The sequence below is a fragment of the Schistocerca gregaria genome, chromosome 8 (assembly GCF_023897955.1).
Source record: "Schistocerca gregaria isolate iqSchGreg1 chromosome 8, iqSchGreg1.2, whole genome shotgun sequence".
In the NCBI taxonomy this organism is placed as follows: domain Eukaryota; kingdom Metazoa; phylum Arthropoda; class Insecta; order Orthoptera; family Acrididae; genus Schistocerca; species Schistocerca gregaria.
The window spans coordinates 146,243,716-146,270,161 of record NC_064927.1 but is presented as its reverse complement, the minus strand read 5'-3'; the positions used below and the strand labels follow the sequence as shown (position 1 = coordinate 146,270,161).

Sequence of the window (26,446 nt, the reverse complement as noted above, 5' to 3'; positions counted from 1 at the left end):
CCAGGGGCAGATGTGGACTCTGACCACAATATATTGGTTATGAACTGTAGATTAAAACTGATGAAACTGCAAAAAGGTGGAAATTTAAGGAGATGTGACCTGGATAAACTGAAAGAACCTGAGGTTGTACAGAGTTTCAGGGATAGAGTAAGAGAACAATTGACAGGAATGGGGGAAAGAAATACAGTAGAAGAAGAATGGGTAGCTTTGAGGGATGAAATAGTGAAGGCAGCAGAGGATCAAGTAGGTAAAAAGACGAGGGCTAGTAGAAATCCATGGGAAACAGAAGACATATTGAAATTAATTGATGAAAAGAGAAAATATAAAAACGCAGTAAATGAAGCAGGAAAAAGGAATACAAAGTCTCGAAAATGAGATCGACAGGAAGTGCAAAATGGCTAAGCAGGGATGGCAAGAGGAAAAATGTAAGGATGTAGATGCTTATCTCACTAGGGGTAATATAGATACTGCCTATAGGAAAATAAAAGAGACCTTTGGAGAAAAGAGAACCACTTGTATGAATATCAAGAGCTCAGATGGAAACCCAGTACTAAGCAAAAAAGGGAAAGTAGAAAGGTGGAAGGAGTATGTAGAGGGTCTCTACAAGGGCGATGTTCTTTAGGACAATATTATAGAAATTAAAGAGAATGTAGGTGAAGGTGAAATGGGAGATATAATACTGCGTGAAGAGTTTGACAGAGCACTGAAAGACCTGAGTCGAAACAAGGCCCTGGGAGTGTACAACATTCGATTAGAACTACTGACAGCCTTGGGAGCACCAGTTCTGAGAAAACTCTACCATCTGGTGAGCAAGATGTATGAGACAAGTGAAATACCGTCAGACTTCAAGAAGAATATTATAATTCCAATCATAAAGAAAGCAGGTGTTGACAGATGTGAAAATTACCGAACAACCAGTTTAATAAACAGCTGCAAAATACTAACACAAATTCTTTACAGATGAATGGAAAAACTAGTAGAAGCCGACCTCGGGGAAGATCAGTTTGGATTCCGCAGAAATATCATTTCTAGCACTTGTAGACTTAGAGAAAGCATTTGAAAATGTTGACTGGAATTCTCTCTTTCAAATTCTGACGGTGGCAGGGGTAAAATACAGGGAGCGAAAGGCTATTCACAATTTGTACAGACAGTTTATACAGATGGCAGTTATAAGAGTCGATGGACATGAAAGGAAAGCAATGTTTAGGAAGGGAGTGAGGCAAGGTTGTAGCCTCTCCCCGATGTTATTCAATCTGTATATTGAGCAAGCAGTAAAGGAAGCAAAAGAAAAATTCAGAGTAGGTATTAGAATCCATAGATAAGAAATAAAAAATTTGAGGTTCGCCGGTGATATTGTAATTCTGTCAGAATCAGCAAAGAACCTGGAAGAGCAGCTGAATGGAATGGAAAGTGTCTTGAAATGAGGATAAAAGATGAACATGAAGAAAAGCAAAACGAGGATAATGGAATGTAGTTGACTTAAATCGGGTGATGCTGAGGGAATTAGATTAGGAAATGAGACACTTAAAGTAGTAAAGGAGTTCTGCTGTTTGGGGAGCAATAATGGTCGAAGTAGAGAGGGTATAAAATGTAGACTGGCTATGACAAGGAAAGCGTTTCTGAAGATGAGAAATTTGTTAACATCGAGTATAGATTTAACTGTCAGGAAGTCTTTTCTGAAAGTATTTGTATGGAGGGTAGCCATGTATGGAAGTGAAACATGGACGATAAATAGTTTGGACAAGAAGAGAATATAATCTTTCGAAATGTGGTGCTACAGAAGAATGCTGAAGATTAGATGGGTAGATCACATAACTATTGAGGAGGTATTGAATAGAATTGGGGAGGAGTTGTGGCACAACTTCATTAGAAGATGGGATCGGTTGGTAGGACATGTTCTAAGGCATCAAGGGATCACCAATTTAGTATTGGAGTGCAGTGTGGAGGGTAAAAGTCGTAGAGGGAGACCAAGAGATGAATACGTTTAGGAGATTCAGAAGGATGCAGGTTGCAGTAGGTACTGGGAGATGAAGAAGCTTGCACAGGATAGAGTAGCATGGAGATCTGCATCAAACCAGTCTCAGGACTGAAGACCACAACAACAAACAACAGTGGCTAGTAGAGGGGGATGCGCAGAACGTCTGAAAATTGGGTCGCCTTCCTACATCACGCGAACTAGTTATATTAACTTCGGTCACAAAGGACACATGTGTTAGACTGTATTAAATACTGACATAGCAGAAAACTGGATTACATAACACAAGAACGTAGTAAACGTCACACCTCTCTTATATATGATCCTGTAGCAAGAAATAGGGGTAGACCCAGCAGCTCTTATTTCTACCTTTTTCTTGAGAACAGTGCCACTTAAAACTTCTCTCAGAGCACTTAGCTGCTTATTTGTAAGTGTTAATGACTGTTAATATAACCAGTCATTCAAGCATTACGTTGCAAATTCGTTAAAGTCTTTCGACTGGCTAGAGTAATCTCTCCCATAATTTTCTATTCAGTGCTATTTCTTCCACTTCTGCATTATGACTACATGGCGTGTTCTCTGCCATATGTACTGATTATGCCAGCATTTTATTATCTTCAGCAAAGTACTTACTTCTGCTTCTCCTTTATAGGAAATGCATCAGTAATCAGCGAGCTCATTGCCAATGAAACTAACTTCTCTTGCAATTGCAATTGCTCCGGCTTGGTTGTTTAACTTGTTTCACAAACATCGATATTGCGGAGCGCTGTATCGATGAATAATAACTAAACACACATACATCGAGAAAACTATCAACTGTCGTATTTATCGATTAATCGATATTTAGTGTGTTGTGTTATTATTTTCATTACAAATTTATTATAGTCGCTTAGCTGCAAGTGGAAAATATCGAATCAGTTATTTGTTATGGCAGCAGTTGACATTCGAAATACAGACACTCACGAAAATAGGTGTGGCGCCTTTAATGAAGTTTTTCAATTTACATGGTGTATCCCATTTGTAATTAATGAAGATTCTTTTGTGTTCGACGATTTTGTGTGTTGTTGCCACTTCGATAACCTGTGACACTTGTGATAAGTGGCCGAAGAATTACACGCACTTAGTGATGGATATAATCGAGCGTGATACTTGTCCCAGGCTGAAAAGAAGCCTAAGTGAATGGCAGTTTTCTTGTAGCAAATTGAAACAGTTGCCCATTGATGAAATAAAAGAAAACTATGTCCGTGGGAATGTAGAAAATGCGGTGTTTTCAGAAGTGTCACCGGTGCCATTAAAAACAAAGCTAAGGCTTGTGTCGATCTCGCGAGATGCATTAACAGACATTCTTGACATGGATCCGGAAATAAGTGACACAGAGGAATTTATTCAGTTTATAGCTGGGAATAAAGTGCTGGATAGTTCAACGCCGTTAGCTCACAGATACGGCGGATACCAGTTTGGACTCTGGGCTTACCAACTAGGAGATGGAAGAGCAGTATCGCTTGGAGAATACGTTAACAGGTGAGCAGCATATCAAGCCTAGATACTATCTGTTGCATGGGTAGTGGTTGATTGATTCATTACACTTTTCAGCAAAGGACAACATTGGGAATTGCAACTAAAAGGCTCAGGAAGGACACCATACTCGCGGTTTGGTGATGGACGAGCAGTGCTTCGTTCGTCAGTCAGAGAGTTTCTATGCTCTGAAGCCATGTATTATTTAGGTAGCAGTCACTGCATCACACAAAACATTAAGAACTTAATTGTTTATATGCATAATAGGCTGTAGTTTTAGATAGACAGATTTCCAAATCATGATCAGTCTTTAAAGAAATTATCAGCAATCAGTTCCTGTTTTCATGAAAATATTTTCAGGGATTCCAACTTCTAGGGCTGCCGCCTTAGTTGTTAGTGAAGATCCTGTTGTAAGGGATCAGTTTTACAAGGGTTATCCTAAAGCAGAGAGAGCAGCTGTAGTGCTCAGGCTAGCACCTTCTTGGTTCCGGTTTGGTTCCCTGGAAATTTTGACAGAGAATGGTGAATTGGCAACTCTTAAAGTTTTAGTAGATTACATCATTCAGGTGACAATTTTTTATAATAACTGTTTAAAAACAGTGCTTGGGAAGTGACCAAGTGATACGCTGTGGTAAAAATACAGTAACACATTAAGATTTTCTTTCAGGAACACTTCCCTGACTTGAAGGACGACAAGAACAAATATGTTCAAATGTTTAGTGATGTAGCATATAAGTCAATGGACCTGGCAATACATTGGGATACTGTGGGATTTGCTCATGGTGTACTGAACACAGATAACATGAGCCTTCTTGGAATTACCATTGACTATGGTCCCTTTGGTTTTGTAGAAACTTATGATCCACTCTTTGTGCCAAATTCATCGGATGATGAGAAGAGATATGCTCTTTGTAAACAGCTTGAAGTAAGTGGATCAGCCATATTTGTTAATTTGTGCTAACATATCTTGACACATATATTACCTGCACAAGCATTTTTGTTGATTTGTCATACATATCCAAAGTGTAGCATGGAAGATTGAATAGGTCTGTCCAACATTTGTTTGTCAAGCAGTATAATTCAGAAAAAGTAAAAATATTCTGAACTAGTTGTATACATAACTTAATTTCTCAGTGAATTACTTCAGTATACCAAATTTAATTTCTGAATATAATTGAAATGAAATTCAGAGAGTCAACTAACTTTTGAAGTTATTAAGCTAAAGGAGAAAAGAAGAAGTATTCATCATGAAAACTATGCTGATGACAACTAAGTTAAAAGAGTCTGAGATGTCATAATGGAATGCCAGAATCTGAGGTGGTTGTGTGTAATGGACAGTGCACCGAATACTTTCAACATCCACTAAAATATGTTTTAGCTAATTTTTAGTTCCTCTTGTTAGAAATGAAGGGAATAAACTTGATTGCTTCCTATATGCCACCAAGAGAAATGTCACCAGGATTTCATATTTGTAACTCAGATTGCACAAAACATACAGAGCCAAGAGTGGTTTCATATGTATTGTGGCTACATAACACCTAGCAGTATCATTTGATCTCAGACATTACCTGGTGCTGGAGTGAACTAATTGTCTGCCTGTTGTCTTCCAAGACTCAGAATTTGGTGCCAATCATAAGTGCCTGGAAAAGTAGTAGCATGTGAAGTGAGGGACAAGGACGACCTGTGGTGGTTTGACAGTCATATTAGAAAGTTGCTGTGAAACTAAAGAGAGCTTCAGTGCATATTTAAATGTAGCCAAAGCCTCACAGACTAACAAAAACTATACAGAGTCAAAATTCCCATAAGGAGAGCCATGCACAAAGTGTCCAACTAATTTGAAAGTAAAATTCTGTATATATGTTATGTGACAAAGAATATTAAGAAGTTTTGTTCTTACGTTAAATCAGTAAATGGGTCAAAGCCATCTCACCAGACACTTCATGACAAAATGACATTGAAGTGTACATTTGTAGAATTTTACTTCTGAGCAGTTCTAAGTCACAAGTTTCCTCCATTGACCATCATAAATAATGTGTGCCTCACTTTCTTTTTTTTTTAGTGCAGGAACTGGAAGCAGTAATTTAGTACCTCTGCACACTGTCTTCCTCCAGTTTGTTTACTGTAAATTCTGAAGTATGCTGGGCATTGATTTTGACATGCAGTATCATTGAAAAGGCATATACAGACAATTCACATAATACCAATATGGCAACCATGAAGTTGTTTATGCAACCGTAATGAAACACGGCAACAGAAATTTCACCTTAAAACCATATATTAAATAATCTTAAACTAATAAGTAACTGATGGAACACCTGCCAGGAATTTGAGGGTAGCAGGAACAAATCACTATCTCCTGCTCCCCCTTCACATACGTCGAAATCCAAAAATGAAACCAAATTCCATTAACCTCATGGTACGTGAATCCTCCAAAAGAACACTGCAAATTTTTATCATTATCTCCAGTTAACTTATATAGCGAAAATACATTTCAACTAACCATGAAACAGTGATTTCTACTGGAAGGAAAATCCACAAATAATGATGTCTTAAATTCTCTTCAGCCATGTACCTGAAATGAACTCAACAATGCCAACTGACCACATGAAAACAAAATTCCAAAGCAACTCAATAATATAGAAATAAGAATATACATCTGGTGTCTTTAACTACAATTCACCTATAGAGTTAATATGAAGTCCACAGTACCCACTAAACATATATCAATACATTCATAACCAAGTCCAAAAACTAAATAAACACATCTTAACAACTAATTTAGCTATCAGAAAAAACGACACTAGCAACCAAATCTTGGGTAGCAAAAACCCAAAAATATAACACAATTCAAAATATAGTCCAAAAACACAATGCAATAAAACCACTGAAATACTTCCCGACTTGCCCATTGCCTACAAATCATTTCCCATGCTTCCTACAACAGAAACTGTACCAACTAAAATTGAGCTAAAAAACAAATAAGAACTTCTTTTAAAATAAATAATAACAGTGTTCAGCTGTTTAAAATTTTTATAGTCAAGTAGCTTCATCTTAGGCCCAATCCTGTTTTTATTTTAGTAAATGATTTACTGCTACACAGAACATTGCACTCAGATTTATGTGCAGATGATACATCTGTGCTGATTGAAAGTGAGACCACAGGACAAATTCCTCAGAGTCATTGGCACCCCTTATAGTTAATTGAAAACACTGGTTTGACGTAAATGAATTAAAAGTAAACACGAAATCAAACCCACCTCACACTGTTTAAAACTAAACAGTGAAAATCAAGTGACTTCCAAATCACCCATAAAAGTCAGAATCTGTCAATTTCTTGGGAATATTTTTAGAAAAAAATTATTCTGAACTTGGCATATAAGCTACTTGGCAAATGAGCTAAACAGTCTAGCATTCATAATCACAATATTGTCTTATGCAGTTGACATTGACACTAGGAAAGGTCTTTACAACAACTGTTTTGAAGCCATTGTAAGATTCAGAATAATATTTTGAGGGAATGCAAGTAGTGTAAATCAAAAAACTATCATTAGAAATTTGTGTAATATTAAACCTAGAGAGTCATGCCGATCGTTATTCAAGGATTAAAACTACTCCATGTATTTACAGTTATGAACTGTTTGTCTGTATCCATGCCAGTTCATAATTATTTATGTTGTTGTTGTTGTTGTTGTGGTTTTCAGTCCTGAGACTGGTTTGATGCAGCGCTCCATGGTACTCTATACTGTGCAAGCTTCTTCATCTCCCAGTACCTAGTGCAACCTAGTACATCCTTCTGAATCTGCTTAGTGTATTCATCTCTTGGTCTTCCTCTACGATTTTTACCCTCCACACTGCCCTCCAATACTAAATTGATGATCCCTTGATGCCTCAGAACATGTCCTACCAACCGATCCCTTCTACTGGTCAAGTTGTGCCACAAACTTCTCTTCTCCCCAATCCTATTCAATACTTCCTCATTAGTTATGTGATCTAACCATCTAATCTTTAGCATTCTTCTGTAGCACCACATTTCGAAAGCTTCTATTCTCTTCTTGTCCAAACTATTTATCGTCCATGTTTCACTTCCATACATGGCTACCCTCCATACAAATACTTTCAGAAAAGACTTCCTGACAGTTAAATCTATACTCGATGTTAACAAATTTCTCTTCTTCAGAAACGCTTTCCTTGCCATTGCCAGTCTACATTTTATATCCTCTCTACTTCGACCATCATCAGTTATTTTGCTCCCCAAACAGCAAAACTCCTTTACTACTTTAAGTGTCTCATTTCCTAATCTAATTCCCTCAGCAGCACCGCCTACTTAATTCTACTACATTCCATTATCCTCGTTTTGCTTTTGTTGATGTTCATCTTATATCCTCCTTTCAAGACACTATCCATTCCATTCAACTGCTCTTCCAAGCCTTTTGCTGTCTCTGACAGAATTACGATGTCAGGCGAACCTCAAAGTTTTTATTTCTTCTCCATGGATTTTAATGCCTACCCCGAATTTTTCTTTTGTTTCCTTTACTGCTTGCTCTATATAGAGATTGAATAACATCGGGGAGAGGCTACAACCCAGTCTTACTCCCTTCCCAACAAATGCTTCCCTTTCATGTCCCTCGACTCTTGTAACTGCCATCTGGTTTCTGTACAAATTGTAAATAGCCTTTCACTCCCTGTATTTTACCCCTGCCACCTTTAGAATTTGAAAAAGAGTATTCCAGTCAACATTGTCAAAAGCTTTCTCTAAGTCTACGAATGCTAGAAACGTAGGTTTGCCTTTCCTTAATCTTTCTTCTAAGATAAGTCGTAAGGTCAGTATTGCCTCACGTGTTCCAACATTTCTACGGAATCCAAACTGATCTTCCCCGAGGTCGGCTTCTACTAGTTTTTCCATTCGTCTGTAAAGAATTCGTGTTAGTATTTTGTAGCTGTGGCTTATTAAACTGATTGTTCGGTAATTTTCACATCTGGCAACACCTGCTTTCTTTGGGATTAGAATTGTTATATTCTTCTTGAAGTCTGCGGGTATTTCGCCTCTTTCATACATCTTGTTCACCAGATGGATGAGTTTTGTCAGGACTGCCTCTCCCAAGGCCGTCAGTAGTTCCAATGGAATGTTGTCTACTCCGGGGGCCTTGTTTCGGCTCAGGTCTTTCAGTGCTCTGTCAAACTCTTCACGCAGTATCGTATCTCCCATTTCATCTTCATCCACATCCTCTACTTCATCCCTCAATGCTACCCATTCTTCTTCTACTGTATTTGTTTCCCCCATTCCTGTCAATTTTTCCCTTACGCTCTCCCTGAAACTCTGTACAACCTCTGGTTCTTTCAGTTTCTCCAGGTCATATCTCCTTAAGTTCCCTCCTTTTTGCAGTTTCTTCAGTTTTAATCTACAGGACATAACCAATAGATTGTGGTCGGAGTCCACATCTCCCCTCTAAATGGAAAAAAGAACACATTGACACCGGTGTGTCAGACCCACCATACTTGCTCCGGACACTGGGAGAGGGCTGTACAAGCAATGATCACACGCACGGCACAGCGGACACACCAGGAACCGCGGTGTTGGCCGTCGAATGGCGCTAGCTGCGCAGCATTTGTGCACCACCGCCGTCAGTGTCAGCCAGTGTGCCGTGGCATACGGAGCTCCATCGCAGTCTTTAACACTGGTAGCATGCCGCGACAGTGTGGACGTGAACCGTATGTGCAATTGACGGACTTAGGGACACTGTTGCTCGTGGGGTATCGGCGAGGACCATTCGCAAGCGTCTCCATGAAGCTGGGCTACGGTCCCGCACACCGTTAGGCCGTCTTCCGCTCACGCCCCAACATCGTGCAGCCCGCCTCCAGTGGTGTCGCGACAGGCGTGAATGGAGGGACGAATGGAGACGTGTCGTCTTCAGCGATGAGAGTCGCTTCTGCCTTGGTGCCAATGATGGTTGTATGCGTGTTTGGCGCCGTGCAGGTGAGCGCCACAATCAGGACTGCATACGACCGAGGCACACAGGGCCAACACCCGGCATCATGGTGTGGGGAGCGATCTCCTACACTGGCCGTACACCTCTGGTGATCGTCGAGGGGACACTGAATAGTGCACGGTACATCCAAACCGTCATCGAACCCATCGTTCTACCATTCCTAGACCGGCAAGGGAACTTGCTGTTCCAACAGGACAATGCACGTCCGCATGTATCCCGTGCCACCCAACGTGCTCTAGAAGGTGTAAGTCAACTAACCTGGCCAGCAAGATCTCCGGATCTGTCCCCCATTGAGCATGTTTGGGACTCGATGAAGCGTCATCTCACGCGGTCTTCACGTCCAGCACGAACGCTGGTCCAACTGAGGCGCCAGGTGGAAATGGCATGGCAAGCTGTTCCACAGGACTACATCCAGCATCTCTACGATCGTCTCCATGGGAGAATAGCAGCCTGCATTGCTGCAAAAGGTGGATATACACTGTACTAGTGCCGACATTGTGCATGCTCTGTTGCCTGTGTCTATGTGCCTGCGGTTCTGTCAGTGTGATCATGTGATGTATCTGACCCCAGGAATGTGTCAATAAAGTTTCCCCTTCCTGGGACAATGAATTCACGGTGTTCTTATTTCAATTTCCATGAGTGTATAATCTATTTGAAACCTGTCAGTATCTCCAGGGTTCTTCCATGTATACAACCTTCTTTCATGATTCTTAAACCAAGTATTAGCTATGATTACGTTGTGCTCTGTGCAAAATTCTACCAGGCGGGTTCTTTTTTCATTTCTTAGCCCCAATCCATATTCACCTTCTACGTTTCCTTCTCTCCCTTTTCCTACTGCCGAATTCCGGTCACCCATGACTATTAAATTTTCATCACCGTTTACTATCTGAATAACTTCTTTTATTTGATAATACATTTCTTCAATTTCTTCGTCATCTGCAGAGCTAGTTGGCATATAAACTTGTACTACTGTAGTAGGTGTGGGCTTCGTGTCTATCTTGGCCACAATAATGCGTTCACTATGCTGTTTGTAGTAGCTTACCCACATTCCTATTTTCCTATTCATTATTAAACCTACTCCTGCATTACCCCTATTTGATTTTGTGTTTATAACCCTGTAGTCACCTGACCAGAAGTCTTGTTCCTCCTGACACCGAACTTCACTAATTCCCACTATATTTAACTTCAACCTATCCATTTCCCTTTTTAAATTTTCTAACCTACCTGCCCGATTAAGGGATCTGACATTCCACGCACCGATCCGTAGAACGCCAGTTTTCTTTCTGCTGATAACGACATCCTCTTGAGTAGTCCCCGCCCGGAGATCCGAATGGGGGACTATTTTACCTCCGGAATATTTTACCCAAGAGGACGCCATCAACATTTAATCATACAGTAAAGCTGCATGCCCATGGGGAAAAATTACGGCCGTAGTTTCCCCTTGCTTTCAGCCGTTCGCAGTACCAGCACAGCAAGACCGTTTTGGTTATTGTTACAAGGCCAGATCAGTCAATCATCCAGACTGTTGCCCTTGTAACTACTGAAAAGGCTGCTGCCCCTCTTCAGGAACCACACGTTTGTCTGGCCTCTCAACAGATACCCCTCCGTTGTGGTTGCACCTACGGTACGGCTATCTGTATCGCACGCAAGCCTCCCCACCAACGGCAAGATCAATGGTTCATGGGGGGGGGGGGGGGATTATTTATAGAAAACTAATTACAACATATGTATGACACAAGAAACAAAGAGATCTTCATGTTGCCATTTCGGAGAATAAAACTCTACATCCAAACTCCTCATTACATGGCTATGAAAATTTATAATAAATTAAAAATCTTTCACTGTATGGAACTATGTTTCATGAAGATGAGATTACACATCATCCTAGTGCCAAAATGTTGTTATTCACTCAAGGAATTTTTAAATGATGATGAAGATTGCTTTGTAGGGTAATGAAACAAATTTGTAATAATTTTTGTAAATTAAGATTGCTTTTTGTACTTTGTTTGATACATTGCATGTATCACTGATAAATTTTCTATATTTAAGGATCTAGGGATCCTCACAGTAACCTCACAGTATATATATTCCCTTATGAAATTTGTTGATAATAATCCAACCCAATTGAAAAGTAATAGCAGTGTGCATACCTATAACACCAGAAGAAAGGATGATCTTCACTATGCAGGGTTAAATCTGACTTTGGCACAGAAAGGGGTAAATTATGCTGCCACAAAAGTCTTTGGGCACCTACCAAACAGCATCAAAAGCCTGACAGATAGCCAACTAACATTTAAAAATAAATTAAAAGAATTTCTAGATGACAACTCCTTCTACTCATTGGCTGAATTTTTAGATATAAACTAAGTAAAAAATAAAAAAAAAACTTAATCGTTAGTGTCATGCAATATTTTGTGTAATGTAATTTCTTGTACAGACATCTTTTATTAACCTGACACGTTCCACATCATTACGAAGTGTCGTATTCATGATCTATGGAACAAGTATTAATCTAATCTAATCTAATATTGATGAGTCTCCTGTGCTTTAAATCAATGGTTTATGTATGTACATCATGAGACAATAAACTTCAGATTCTGAGGGTAGATTCAGTACCACTATCATGTCCATCATTCCTATTACTTTCAGTAATGATGTACAGGCAGAAAAACAGGCAGTAATGAATGTCCTGTATGAGCTCGTATTACTCTGATTTTCCTTCTGTGGTCATTTTTCAAAATGTAGGTGGGAGGAAGTAATAATTTTCTTTTAATCTGCTCCCTCTCCATGATGCACAGTGTCTTCCCTTAGAGTTTGATGAACATGTCCATAATGCTTTTATTCGTACTAAATGAAGCTATGATGAAATGTACTGTTCTTTGGATTCTCTCTATGTCCTCTATTAATCCTATCTTTAATTAATGGTTCCATCTAACTAGCAAGTCTCAAGAATCAGTGGAGTGAGGAATTTGTAAGCTACTTGTTTAAATTTGCTAGTGATTCATCTTTTGAATCTTAGTCTTGCATCTGCTTTTCCTAAATCTGATTTTGTGTGTTTGTACAATTTTAGCTCACTCTGAATGTATACTCCTCAATATTTTATGGTTCTTAGTGTTTCCAGTAATTGATCATCAAATGTGTAATTGGTCAATGATGTTCTGTATGTTACATTTATTTATGTTGAGGGTCAATTGGCAGTCCTTACACCAAACAAATGTCCCTGCATATTGCTACAGTTATCTGGCATTGTGACTTCAGTGTACAAAACATCATCATCTGAGAATGCTTTCACAGAGTTTTCGGAATTATCCAACACATCATTTACATGAATGGTAACAACCTTATAATACTCCTTTTGGGATTCACTCAAAGTAATTTTTACATCTTATGATATCACCTCGTGTTACAACATGTTGAGAGCTATCTGCCAGAAATACCAAATGTAATAACAAAGTTAGTGTGTTATTTCATAAGCTTTGATTTGGTTCACTATGCAACTATGCAGAATGTGGGTATTTATCAGGTGGTTTATTGAAGTCGAGGAACATGGCACCAACCTGGGAGCTGTTATGTTCTGCCTTCTTGATCTCATGGATGAACAGTGTAATCAGAGCTTCACAAGACCACTGTTGGCAGAATTTATGTTGCCTTCAACAGAGGTAATTCTCCTTCTCTGAAAGGATCATGATACACAAGCATAAAATTTGATCTGTAGTTGCACATTGTCAATAAAACCTATAGTTACATACATGTGTCTGATTGCACTTATTGAACATGGAAATGACATGTACTGTTTTCCAACCACTTGGAATGCTTTGTTCTTTTGATAACCTACAGACTGCAACTAGAAGGGGAGCTAGCTCTTTCATGCAGTAGTTGTTGTTGTAGTAGTTTATACTATTACAATTTTAAAAAAAGGTGTTAATATTTTACATTCTTACAGATCTAGTTTGGCAAGTATGGGACTATTAATCTGTATAGGGTAATACAGGAGTGTCATCTGATTGAGTTGCTTTTCCTCCGTTGAGTGACTTAAGTTGAGTTTCTCCTCAAAAATCACTTATCTCAATGAAAGTTCAGGGCTGTTACTTACTAGGTGATCTGAGATGATGTCCTCATGGGTCAGTTCTGTAACTAACTACTCAGCATAGTTTCCAGGAAACACTTTCAGAGTAATCTCACATGAATCCTTGTCTCTGCCACCCAGTTTAATTGTCTTTCTCTCACAATCTATAGTTAGCAAGTTGAAATTTCTTCCTGATGCAGTAGCATCATTAGAAAATGTACTCTCAGTATTCTCTAATTTTCTGTGAAATGTTCTGCCACTATAGATCATGAGGCAAGTAAATTATAAAAGCATCAATTAGTTACATCCACCTTTGACACTTACTTCAACTAGATTATTTCACATTCAGAATCTGTGATCACCTCATTAAATATTATTGAGTTCCTTATAGCAATGAATACATCACCACCATTAGCACCCAGCATAAAATTTTGTTGCTCTTCATTTCTGGTTTCACCCAGCTTTTTTTTTTTTTCAAGTACTGTGTGGGCATGATTGTTTCTAATAAATGAAACTAATTCTTGGACCCTATAACGAAACCTTTTGCAGTTGAGTTACACTAAATAAACATTTTTCTGTTTCTGACTTGCAAGGATGAATGCTCTCATCTGTCATTAATGTGGTTGATGTATGCCTTTCTCCAGTTGTGGCATGTAGTTTATCACCAAGCTTAGGGAGAGCTAACTGTAGTATCTCTAAACTATGAAACATCAATATGCGTAACACACGTACTCTGATACTCAGGTAGCCATTTCTTGTATGTATGTATGTATGTATGTATGCATGCATATCTGATATATCGAGAAAAACTTATTTTCTAATGTGTTCCCATGAATCCGGCATTCAGAGTATATATACATAAGGGGAAAAGAGTCAGTAGTGTCTGGGATAAAGGAGAAAAAAGGTTACATTCTCATAACCACACAATGTAACAGGGTGTTGTTGATAGTGGTCTACTGACTTATCTCTCTATGGAATACTCATAAATGAAGAATGTGACAATATAAGGCTGAAAATATTGTGTTGTGTTCAGTGGCTGATATATGGAGGAGAAAGCCGGGAACCTGAGTCAGATGAGTACACAGAGTCCCCAATTAATCCAAAGTTGTATCATTCTACAATAAGTTCCATTTTACCTCTTGTCTGTGATCCTAGTTTAATTGATCTGGTGTAGAGCTTCATGTTATGGTATCAGTGAATAGAAGCAGATTGGCAGCAAGGAAAAAAAATGGAAAAATGGTAGATAAAATTATGATCTCCCATGGCATAAATGAGGAGTAAAAGTGGAATGTAATAGCAGAATTTTAAACTTTGTTATAATAAAAAAATGATAAGCAGTTCACTAATTAAGAAACATCAATTATTAGCTAAAATGTATGTTGAGGCACAAGAGATGAAATACAAGGTGATTCAAAAAGAATACCACAACTTTAAAAATGTGTATTTAATGACAGAAACATAATATAACCTTCTGTTATACATCATTACAAAGAGTATTTAAAAAGGTTTTTTTTTTCACTCAAAAACAAGTTCAGAGATGTTCAATATGGCCCCCTCCAGAAACTCGAGCAATATCAACCTGATACTCCAACTCGTTCCACACTCTCTGTAGCATATCAGGAGTAACAATTTGGATAGCTGCTGTTATTTCTCGTTTCAAACCATCAATGGTGGCTGGGAGAGGTGGCCGAAACACCATATCCTTAACATACCCCCATAAGAAAAAATCGCAGGGGGTAAGATCAGGGATTCTTGGAGGCCAGTGATGAAGTGCTCTGTCACGGACTGCCTGGCGGCCGATCCATCGCCTCGGGTAGTTGATGTTCAGGTAGTTACGGACAGATAAGTGCCAATGTGGTGGCGCTCCATCCTGCTGAAATATGAATTGTTGTGCTTCTTGTTCGAGCTGAGGGAACAGCCAATTCTCTAACATCTCCAGATACTGTAGTCCAGTTACAGTAGCACCTTCGAAGAAAAAGGTGCCAAAAACTTTATTGGCTGAAATGGCACAGAAAACGTTCACATTAGGCGAGTCATGTTCATACTGATTTGTTTCCCGCGGATTCTCAGTGCCCCATATACAGACATTGTGACGGTTGACTTTCCCGTTAGTGTGGAAAGTTGCTTCATCACTAAACACAACCTTTGAAACGAAAAATTCATCTGTTTCCATTTGAGCAAGGATAAAATCACAGAAATCAATTCTTTTAATCTTATCAGCTGCAGACAGTGCTTGAACCAATTTCAGATGATAAGGTTTCATAAGTAACCTTTTTCGTAGGACTCTCCATACAGTTGATTGTGGAATTTGCAGCTCTCTGCTAGCTCTGCGATTCGATTTTCCTGGGCTGCGAGCAAAAGCTTGCTGGATGCGTGCTACATTTTCATCACTCGTTCTCGGCCGTCCAGAACTTTTCCCTTTGCACAAACACCCATTCTCTGTAAACTGTTTATACCAACATTTAATACACCACCTATCAGGAGGTTTAACACCATACTTCGTTCGAAATGCACGCTGAACAACTGTCGTTGATTCACTTCTGCCGTACTCAATAACACAAAAAGCTTTCTGTTGAGCGGTCGCCATCTTAGCATCAACTGACGCTGACGCCTAGTCAACGGCGCCTCAAGCCAACAAATGTACAACTAAATGAAACTTTATAGCTCCCTTAATTTGCCGACAGGTAGTGCTTAGCTCTGCCTTTTGTCGTTGCAGAGTTTTAAATTCCTAAAGTTGTGGTATTATTTTTGAATCACCCTGTATAGTGGGAAATGTATATTAAATAAATACTATCATAAAAACAAAAGCTAGAGAGGTAGTCAAGGAGTTAAGCAGATAGATAGGAGGAAACAAGGAAAATTAGTGTTTTAACATTTCATAAATGACTAAGTCATTAGAAACAAATGCAGTCTTGAATTGAACAAGAATGGAGAAGAAATCAGCTCTGTCCTTTTCAGAGGAACTAGACTAGCATTCATCTTACTTGGTTTAGGGAAACTGCAGGAAACCTAAATTTGGACAGCCCAATGGGGAGTTGAATCTCACTCCTTTCATGTGCAAGCCATATATCTTACTGTTACAGTGCCCCAAGGTAAGGGTAACAGCAATAGAGAATGCACACTGGGGGGGGGGGGGGGGGGGGGAGTGTGATTAGGTCTCATGTTCTGAGCATTCTGTACAAACTTAATTGTGTATGTAAATAATAATAATAATAATAATTTAGTGTGGCTTAATGATTTGGTGCAAGTCTTACCTCAGTTATCCAACACGGGAAAGAGGATCTTCAGTCTAACGTGGAATTCCATCCACTTGTTGTTTCTGGCAACTCCTCAAATTGTTGAGAGGTGAAGCGTAGTTAAAACACAGACTAAAAAATCCATGGTCTCACTGAGATTCAATCCCACAACCTCTCAGTTTCCAGGCATGTGCTTTTGTGCTGGACATTCAGGACTGACATGTATGTATGTAGTTCATGTAAAGGTTTTGATAAGAGTTCATGAATATCAAAATATGTAACATATATGACCCTATCTTTTGATTGCATTGTCCTAGAAGCTAAAATTACGTACACCGCCAAGGGACCATAGACCTCAGTATTTGACGTAAATTTCAACTTGAACCTAGAACTGTTCCTGAGAAAAAAGAGTTCTTCACAGTTGAACAGACAGACAGACAGATAGACAACAAAATGATTCTAAAAGCATTCCATTTTTACTGATTGAAGCGCACAACCATAAAAAAAGCAAAAGAACAAATCTAAATGATTTAGGATAAATTATGTTTGAAATGTAGCTAGAGCTGTAATTCATATAAGGCTGTATACTGATTGCAAAACGAAATTTTTTGCTAGTATAACTGGTCAAGACAATGATAGAAGTGAAGGCTAAACACCATAGGTCTTAGTGGAAACACTAGTATATCTCATTAACAATAAGATATTTTTTTTATTTTTAAAGTTCTACGACTTCTAAGTTCCAAGATTTTATGTGGTCAACAATAATGTGACAAATTCATTACAATCTTTTGGAAATATTTATGTCTATGCCATTACCTGTCACCAAGCATCACTGACAGTACTATATTTAACTGGCGCTTGAATTTTAGATCGTCAGATGGAACCTCGAAAAGCTTGCCCATGCTTTGTCTCCTCTCTTAAACGATGATGAGAGGAGCCAGATATTGGATGTTATGAATAGCCTTTCATCTTACTCCACTCAGAAAAGGAGGTGAGGTTTTATTCATTCGATGTTGTAATATTTTTCTTTCCAAAATGGACTCCTTTGTGTAATATGTGAGTTTTAACTCAAAATTATATGGGTGCTTCTAATTTCAGACAAGCATTTGTGAGAAAGTTGGGTTTACAACAGCCTGAAGACTCAGATGATGAGCTAATCACACTCTTGCTTCAGATAATGGCAGAAACAAGAGCTGATTTTACAATGACATTTAGGCAGTTTGGTGACATTGATCTGACTGATATTGCAGACAAATCTAAACTAGATACCCTCTGGTCTTTAGAAAAATTGTCTGGGCACAGATTATTTGAAGACTTTATTGAACTCTATAGGAATAGAGTGAAGAAAGAAAAGGGTAAGTCTTTAAGCTTCCAGTTAGCTATGTCTATTTGTTTTGTATACTGTAATAATATAACCGATCTTGAGTTTGTAATAATTTATAAGCTGTTGTATAAAGTGTATTGGTTTATCACACTAAACCCATGCAACCAAATTTAATGTTGTCATTGTAAATATTTGAATACTATTAGATAAGGAGTTACTTTTCAACATTTGATCCTGTCGTGAATCTAATTTAAGTGTAATTTACTTTATTGGACATGCTAGTATTGACCCGTGTAAGGTGAAACATTGTAAAAAGTGCATATTTCTTCTGACATTCACAGAAATATTTGTAGACTTAATTCTACCCATGTTAAAAATTAGCATATCACCCTAATATTGTCTATTTAATTTTATCTACCTGTTGAAGTGCAGAGATAGAAAATAACTGGCCATTTCTGTTCATCACGAGGCTAGATTGATACATTGCCAAAAGATGCATTTAAGATTGAAAAACAGAAACTTTTCTGGCTTTTAGAAATGTTAGTTCCTTCCTCAGTAAGGAAAGAGAAATAGATTTGTGAAGCTTATAAAGGAGTTGTGACTTCTGACTTCTGAATATTATAAAGGAGCTACCCACCAGTAGTGCAGATGAGGAGAAATCTTTGTTTCCCTTGTCGTCGTAACAGGATGGTGCCTGTCGTCCTGGGATCTGAGAGACCTGTCACCAGCTTTTCACCATTCCTGATCTCTCCCTCCAATCCTTCTTTGCCCTCTCTTGATGAATGAATTAATTGGTCTGACAGTTTTCACTTTTAAACTTATGTATTAATAGCTATTGAATTTTGCATCCTGAGGGTAAATACTGAACAGCCATTCTCTCTCCTTGTACTTAAATAATTGTCTTAAGTGTGTTTTCCTGTGGATGCTGTCTAAATGTTGGGGTTGCATAAAAGTGATCAGCCATGAGTTACAAATATAGATATTAGTGTAGAGTGTTACTGTATATTTGTGAAACTGTCAGTTTTTTTTTCCCCAGAGGTTCTGCATTGTGGTTACATTGAGCCAAATGCCATGGGGATGTAAAGGGCACTCATTAAGGTAACATGGGACTGTAGATTATGCTAAAAAGATTGACACACTGCAGCACAGGAGCTCTCTTTGTGGGCAAAATCTGTGGGAGGTTTGCAGGCCAGGAGCTATAGGATCTTAGGTGCCATGAAAACAAATGTTAAACTTAAACAGATAACACAAAACTTTGAACACATGTTTAAGGATTGTAACAGATATCTGATAGTGATGGGACTAAAAAGGCCCAGCTAAAGACATAAAATATAGTGTTAGAGAGACTGGGATAAAATATTAGAATTATTCGAAAAGAAATGTGCCAGTGTAAAATGTTCATAATGTCATTTTTCATTATCTGCTATCCAACGTACAGGTGGTAAAAAAGAACATTCAGTAAAATGAGTAATTAAAACACAAAACACTTTATTTGAAATAAAATACATTTATCTTTCTCACTCTCCATGACTGTGGCTGAATGTTTACATGTGGAATTATGTATGCAATTCAGTGCCTCGAGATCTAAACACTAGCTGTGTGAAACTGCAACTCTGTAGAAGAATGAACTCTTGACTGTTGACATCAGTTACTATAAACACATGACCATTGATGCCATGTAACACAATGTAGATAACAAAGACTGATAAAGAGCACAACTGTCCACTGAAGGGCAGAAGTAGGTTTTCTCTCATGACGGTGGCCCTTGTCACATGTGGCCACTTATCAAGGTGTGACAGTGGCAACTCACAACTCTCAAGGCATGTAGCTATTTCCTTTTTCCAACTGGCACTCTGTGATGCTGTGAGGACAGGCAGCATTCTTGCAGTGGTCATCGGCTGGAACATCAGTGTTGATGGTCAATGACACTGCATTATTGCCTACAGATGTGTTAGTCCATATAAGAGTGCTGAGGCCACAGACTTGCTGCTGGAGGGATGTGCGTGTGCTCTCATAGATGTTGGAGTGAGCATGTGTACGCATCAATTATCCACTGCACTCAGTAGTGCTCAAAATGGAGAAGTAGAGTCTTCATAAGAACAGCAAAGGAATATAGTGTGTTTTGTTACAGTGGAAGGAGAATGGGGAATGTAAACTCATCGATGAATGTCACAAATGTATGGAGAGCACCAAATGTCCATTGCATTTCCAATGTTCAGTCCAGCCTCTGGGACAGAGACGGCCACTGTCATTCTCCAGTCTTCCATAATAAGGACATCCACCTGCTTTACAATGATATCAGTAATGTGGTGTGGCATTCATTAATTCTACAGTGCCCAATGTCCTTGAATTGCTTCTATCATGCCTTGACCCTCATAATGGACATGCAGTACTCTTTGTATACTTGTCCCATTCTTTCATTAATTCTCCACTCTTTCTGCTGCCAGAAATGAGCTGCACTCCTTTGCTCTTCTTGTTTTCAGCATGACTGAATGCTGATCATCTTGTTATCCCAAAGAGTAAGGAATTTTTTTTTTTTTTTTTTTTTTTTGGGGGGGGGGGGGGGGGGAGAATTGGCATTATCTCACAAAAGCAAACCTCTGTGGTTATTGGGGGGAGGCTAATGTGCAACATGTTTTTATACTAAATTCAGAATTGAGGTGAGCAGTCCTTTTAAATATTCCCAGATGCCTTAGCAGATGTCACATTAGCCTTCTGATACTTATGAGTTTTCCATAGACTTCTTTCCTCATCTGTACCTTACTAGCACTTCTTCATTTTGTAATTTACCTGTCCACTTAATTTTTAACAGTCTTGGATCACAACACTTTTCAAATGTCTCCAGCTTCTTCTTCTCTGGATTTCTGACAGTGTTGAAGGACTCTCTGATTCATCACATAAGAATAAGTGGAAAAGTGGAATCTGTGCATCCTGTCAGAATATTAGCTAGCTAAAAAGTAAATTTCGTGAATGTTTGTCAGTGGTAAATGTTAGACTATAAATCCAAAGGCTGGGGGTTCAATCCTCAAACGGTCTTAGCTTTTTCTTTTTTTTTCTTACTTAGAGTCCCTTGCACTTCTTATTTAATTCTTTCCTGAGGAACTTATGTTGCTATATTCTTTTCTTTCCATAAATACAATTGCATTTCCTTTTTTTTTCAAACAGGTGAAGTATTTATTTTGTTATCCAAAATTAGTTCATATCTGTATTTGCCAATCCAACCCCTGTCATTGCCCTATATAGTGTAAGGGCAACAACATTAATATTGTATAAGGAATTCAACTGTTAAACAAAGAACAGAGAGGTGGTGGGTGGGAAAAGAGTACATTGAGGACCTCTAAGGGGACCAAATGTCTGCTAATGTGACTGAAGAAGAAACAGACTTTGATGTGGATGTTGTAGGTCATCCAGTATCAGAATCACAGTTTGAAAAAGCTTTGGAAGAGTTATTGTCAAACAAAGCAGAGTAGAGTTCAGAAAAGTCACCCAGAAATGTGGGTCAGGGGAGACTTACTGGACAGGTTGAAAACGAAAGACTGATTGTTGGGGACTATACTGGATGAGATTTAAAAACCTGAGAGCTTAAGGCTTGAAGACATGGTAATATGCAAGACAGAGATTACTGCTGAAGCATCATTCACAAGTTAATAAGAGTGAAAACCTAAGTGCATTGCATGTAATAGAGATGAGAGGGGGATGGGGAAAAATAGACAGGTCAGAAAATGAAAGTTGTGGAAAACTAAAATGGAGCGAAGAAAGGAATAGTTACTGTTAAGAAATTCTGAGACAGAAGAAATTAATGTAAATTATGGCCAGGTTGGTAGCAAGAACCAAGGACATGTTGTAGTGCTAGTTACCACTTGTGGAGTTGTGAGAAACTGGTGTCCGGAGGAAGAATCCAGATGGCATGTATGGCAAAACAGGCACTGAGGTCACAACTGTTATGTTGTGGAGCATGGTTTGCTACAGGATTTTGTGTGTCACCAGTATACACCCTCTACCTGTGCCCATTCACCAAGTTATCAGTTAGGATGAATGGGCATATACTGACAACACACAATACCCTGTTGTTGAACATGCTCTATAACATGACAGTTGTCACCTTGGTGCCTGTTTCACCACATGCGCTATCCAGAATCTTCCTCAAGACATCAGTTTCTCAGAAATCTGCAGGTGAAAAGTAGAATTACAACATGTCCTTGGTTCTTGCCGCTAACCTGGCATTAATTTACGTTAATTTCTTCCGTCTCAGCATTTCTTCACAGTAACTAATCCTTTCTTCATCTTGTTTTAGTTTTCTATATTTTTCATTTTTTGACCTGTGTTTTTTTTGCTGTCCCCCTCACATCTCTATTACATACAATGCACTTGGGTTTTCACTGTTATCAACTTGTGCACAGTTTTTTAGCAGTAATCTCTGTCTTGCATATTACCATTTCTTACATCTTTAAGCTCTCAGGTTTTCAAGTCTCATCTGGTGCAGTCCCCAAAAGTCAGCCTTTCCTTCTCATCCTGTCCAGTAGGTCCCCCCTGAACTGGGGTCTTTGTTACATTTCTGAACTCTCCCCTTTTTCTTACACCTCTCCAGTCCTTATCCTTCACCTGTCTCCCTCCCTTCAATGCTTCTGCCAGAAGAAGGAGCCTTTGACTCCGAAAGCTTGCATACATAAAATCTCTTTTTATATATGTGTTCTCTTGCTGCCACTTGTTGGATAGAGTTCTTATTTGTCCAATTACATTATACGGCTACCAAGCTAAATAGGCATATGATGATGCACAGTTAGCTTGGTTCCGTAATTTACTTGCATGTGCTATATGTAGTATATAATTTTGCTTTTTGCATTGGATGCTGGAAACAGGCACGTGTGATCGGCATCTAGTTATGGGCTGCTGTAGGGAGAGGAGTGGTACAATGGGAACAAGGCCCACCTCTTTCTCACAGTGCAGGCTGCACATTGCAACCACAGTGCCTACTATGTTGCTACAATATGTTGTATTGTTTAGCAGTCAAGGTTGGCAACTAACGGAAACTTGCCCTATTGGCCCAAAATTGTCTGGCTTCCTCTGACTCCTTTTCTCCCAAGAAAAAGTCCATGTTATATTGTGCTTATAGTATTGTTCAAAAACACTACATGAGAACATTAAGGGTGATTGATGATAAAACAGTATATTACTGAAGAGAAAGCTTAAAATGTCTAGTAGGAAGAACTTGCCAAGTCCAATGCCAGCTCTAAATTTAACATATTTGCAGCCATTTTAGAAAATAGTCCTCCCCCTCCTCAAATAAATCTTGAATTACTACAGATATCATACTATCTTTGGGATGAAATTGGAATGTCTACAAAATAGTGGAGATAGTGATCAAGGAAATTTACATAATACAAATGGTATTGAAGCAAATTAAGAAAAATTGTAGAAATAATCATGTTCCCTGAAATTAAAAGCGCAGACAATAAAATAAATATGGAATAACATAAAAAGAGAGATGGGGGAAATAAGCTGCTGAAGATGGCTCTATTTCTATTAAAAGCAATGGGTCTCCTGTTATAGAACTTTACACTTATTTCTACATAATAATCAGTACCGACACATGAATCAGATAAGTTCTTCATAGGCTAAGGCACTCAACTAATGAGCATGAAATCTGTCACTGTTCAAATCTAAGCTCAAGTGTCATTACATCAGATGCGACCAGTTATCTGACAAGCAAAACACAGTCTTGAGGGTTGCACAGTCCATTGAGATAGGCACACTTATATCACTCTAAGGTGCAAGCATACATAAAATCTGAAGCATCTTATGATATGCTACTGCTGAACTAATATTGGCCCAGGTGGCCACAGATCAAGGACATATTTTATATACTGATGCCCAGTGGAGACACCAAAGAAATATGATAAGACATTTTTCATTTGTGGCAGATTTTTTTAATTCTTACCATTTGAAAAGGAAGTAAGTTTTGGATTTAGTGCTGCATCAAAGGTAAAATCATTGGACAGGTACTATTTAAAAGTAGGTGAAAAACATTATGCAAGTGGTTCAGAAGAGAAGGTAAAACAGTACAGCAGAGAAGCAATACAAAGGAAACTGATTGAAGTTGAAATTTCTTACACATTCCCGTCTGTAATATAAAATTATGAAGCCATTCTAAAGTATAATTTCACATTGGGTTGATGATATTTTAAATTATACACTAAACTCAGTTTTTCACACGAAGGTTAAAAATTGGCATGCCTATTAAAAGGATGGCTCTACAGATATCAGTAACTCGTGGTCAGCCTCTATCCTTAGATAATTTTGAGAATATTTGAGACTGTGCCTGTATGTGACCTGTCTGTGCAATAGTGTGATACTAAGCCAATTACAGTTTGGATTGTAAATGATCACTGAACTGAGACAGTAGTTTATACATTTGCTGAATACAATACAATTTTTAAATAATAGAATATCACCAGTTAGAATCTTTTATGACTTATTAAATTCATCATTTGTTTCAGTGAAAACATTCTGTTAAAGAAATTATATTTTTAGGGAATGCATGGCTCAGCACATACTTGGTTTAGTTTGTTTTTAAGGAAGAAGTTGCAGAAAATTGCAGTTGGCTTTCCAAACAATTCACAGAGAGGTTGACAATTATTATATCCTCTTCATGTGAAAAAATTAGAATGGATTTTTCATAGTGTACTAGTATGAATTACAGTGGGTTTTTCACAGTGTACTATCATGGGCTTCTTGATGTATGTTGTTCAACCATTTCATTTAAATCAGGAATTTCTTATTGAGGTTGATGCATTTTTTATTTTAGGCCAAGTAAAAAATGCACCAGCAAAGAAAATTAAACTAATGATTTTCTTTCATCAAAAGTTGTCACCCTGTATGGCACAAATATGCAAAAGGAAGTAGTCAGAATTAGGTTATGGATTAATTTGCTTAACATTTGTTGGTATCGGTTTAACCTCGAGGAACAGCAGGCTCACAAAATTTGTTAACTGATGAAATTTATTGTCATTTACACCTTTGAATTCAAAAATTCAACAGTAGAAGGAAAACTAATGTACACTTTCCTCTAATGAATCTGTTTTTGGCACAGAACAGAGTATAAGACATAGCTACAAAATTCTCTGATTGCTAATCCATAGAAACAAAATCTCTGACAAATGGGAGAAATGTTTTCAAAGATAGATTTACGTTATTTTTTCTTAATGATACCTGTAATGTTGAGGAACCCCTCAGTAGGAAGAAGTAATCAATTACAGACATGAAAATGACCCACATGTTGCAATGTAAATACATGTTTTAAAGAGTTATATACTACGTATGTTGAGATGGCACACTCCATCTCATTACATATAGGGTGTATATTGAATATGGTGTATGGATTATGTAATGTTCCATTCTCTCTGGTATTCTGCCAGAGAACGAATAATGTATTCTTATTGTCTGACCCAGCAAAATATTTACTGTTCTGCTTTGTTTCCAATAATTGGCCACTGAATACCGTTTATAATTATTCACAGATTTAACTGAGGAAGTACGGAAGGAACGTATACTGAAATTCAATCCACGCTACATTCTTCGTAACTGGATGGCACAGGTTGCTATTGAGCGAGCAGAAGACGATGACTTTACTGAAGTCCAGATGCTGCATGAGATACTGAAAAACCCTTTCACAGTTCAAGAAGAGGCAGAAAAGCGTAAATTTGCAGACCCTCCACCAGAGTGGTCACTGTTCCTCCGAGTTAGCTGTTCCAGCTGAAAGATTCAGTGCAATGTAAAAATATGTTATTTCACCATAATATTGTTTCCATTTAGTGTCTGTCTTACTTTTTTTCTGAATTGTATTGTGTGGTTTTTAATGTTGATTATTAGCCACTTTGAGAGATTCTGGCACTTCTGTTACTATCTGAAATTAAATGGGTTGAAACTAAATTTTGTTTTGACATTAAATATATATCCAAGAATTTAAACAGTTTACACCAATTCCATGATAATGTTTAATATGACTGTTTTTTAAAATGTTTTTTTATTCTATATGCTCTTTGCTTTGGCCTCTTGTAACATTTCTGTTGACATTCAAAATTCTACTCTGAAAAGTGTTGGTCATATTCAGCCATATTAATATATGCTCTTTGAAGAGTAGACGTAACACGACACAACCAACAGCTGTACATTTTGTGTAGATGGTCAGCCACATTGTGATGTCCTATAAGAAGTTATGACCAGCTTTTTTCCCAAATAATTAGATGTTTGTATCTTTATTTATCTTTGTTAAATTCTTGTAAAGCTTAAAACTAGTAAAGGGCTCCATTATGGTGACAATAAATATTATGTGTTGTAAAACTA

General features: G+C 38.1%; 1 protein-coding gene across 1 annotated transcript; it reads left to right on the top strand.

Moving 5' to 3' along the window:
- Window positions 1-2,796: 2,796 nt before the first annotated feature.
- LOC126284681 (protein adenylyltransferase SelO-like) lies at window positions 2,797-26,446 on the top strand. The gene is made up of 7 exons (XM_049983801.1): window positions 2,797-3,496; window positions 3,569-3,699; window positions 3,851-4,056; window positions 4,158-4,415; window positions 17,649-17,770; window positions 17,878-18,134; window positions 25,621-26,446. The coding sequence occupies exons 1-7, from the start codon at window positions 3,003-3,005 to the stop codon at window positions 25,857-25,859; spliced, it is 1,707 nt and encodes a 568-aa protein (XP_049839758.1). The 5' UTR covers window positions 2,797-3,002; the 3' UTR covers window positions 25,860-26,446.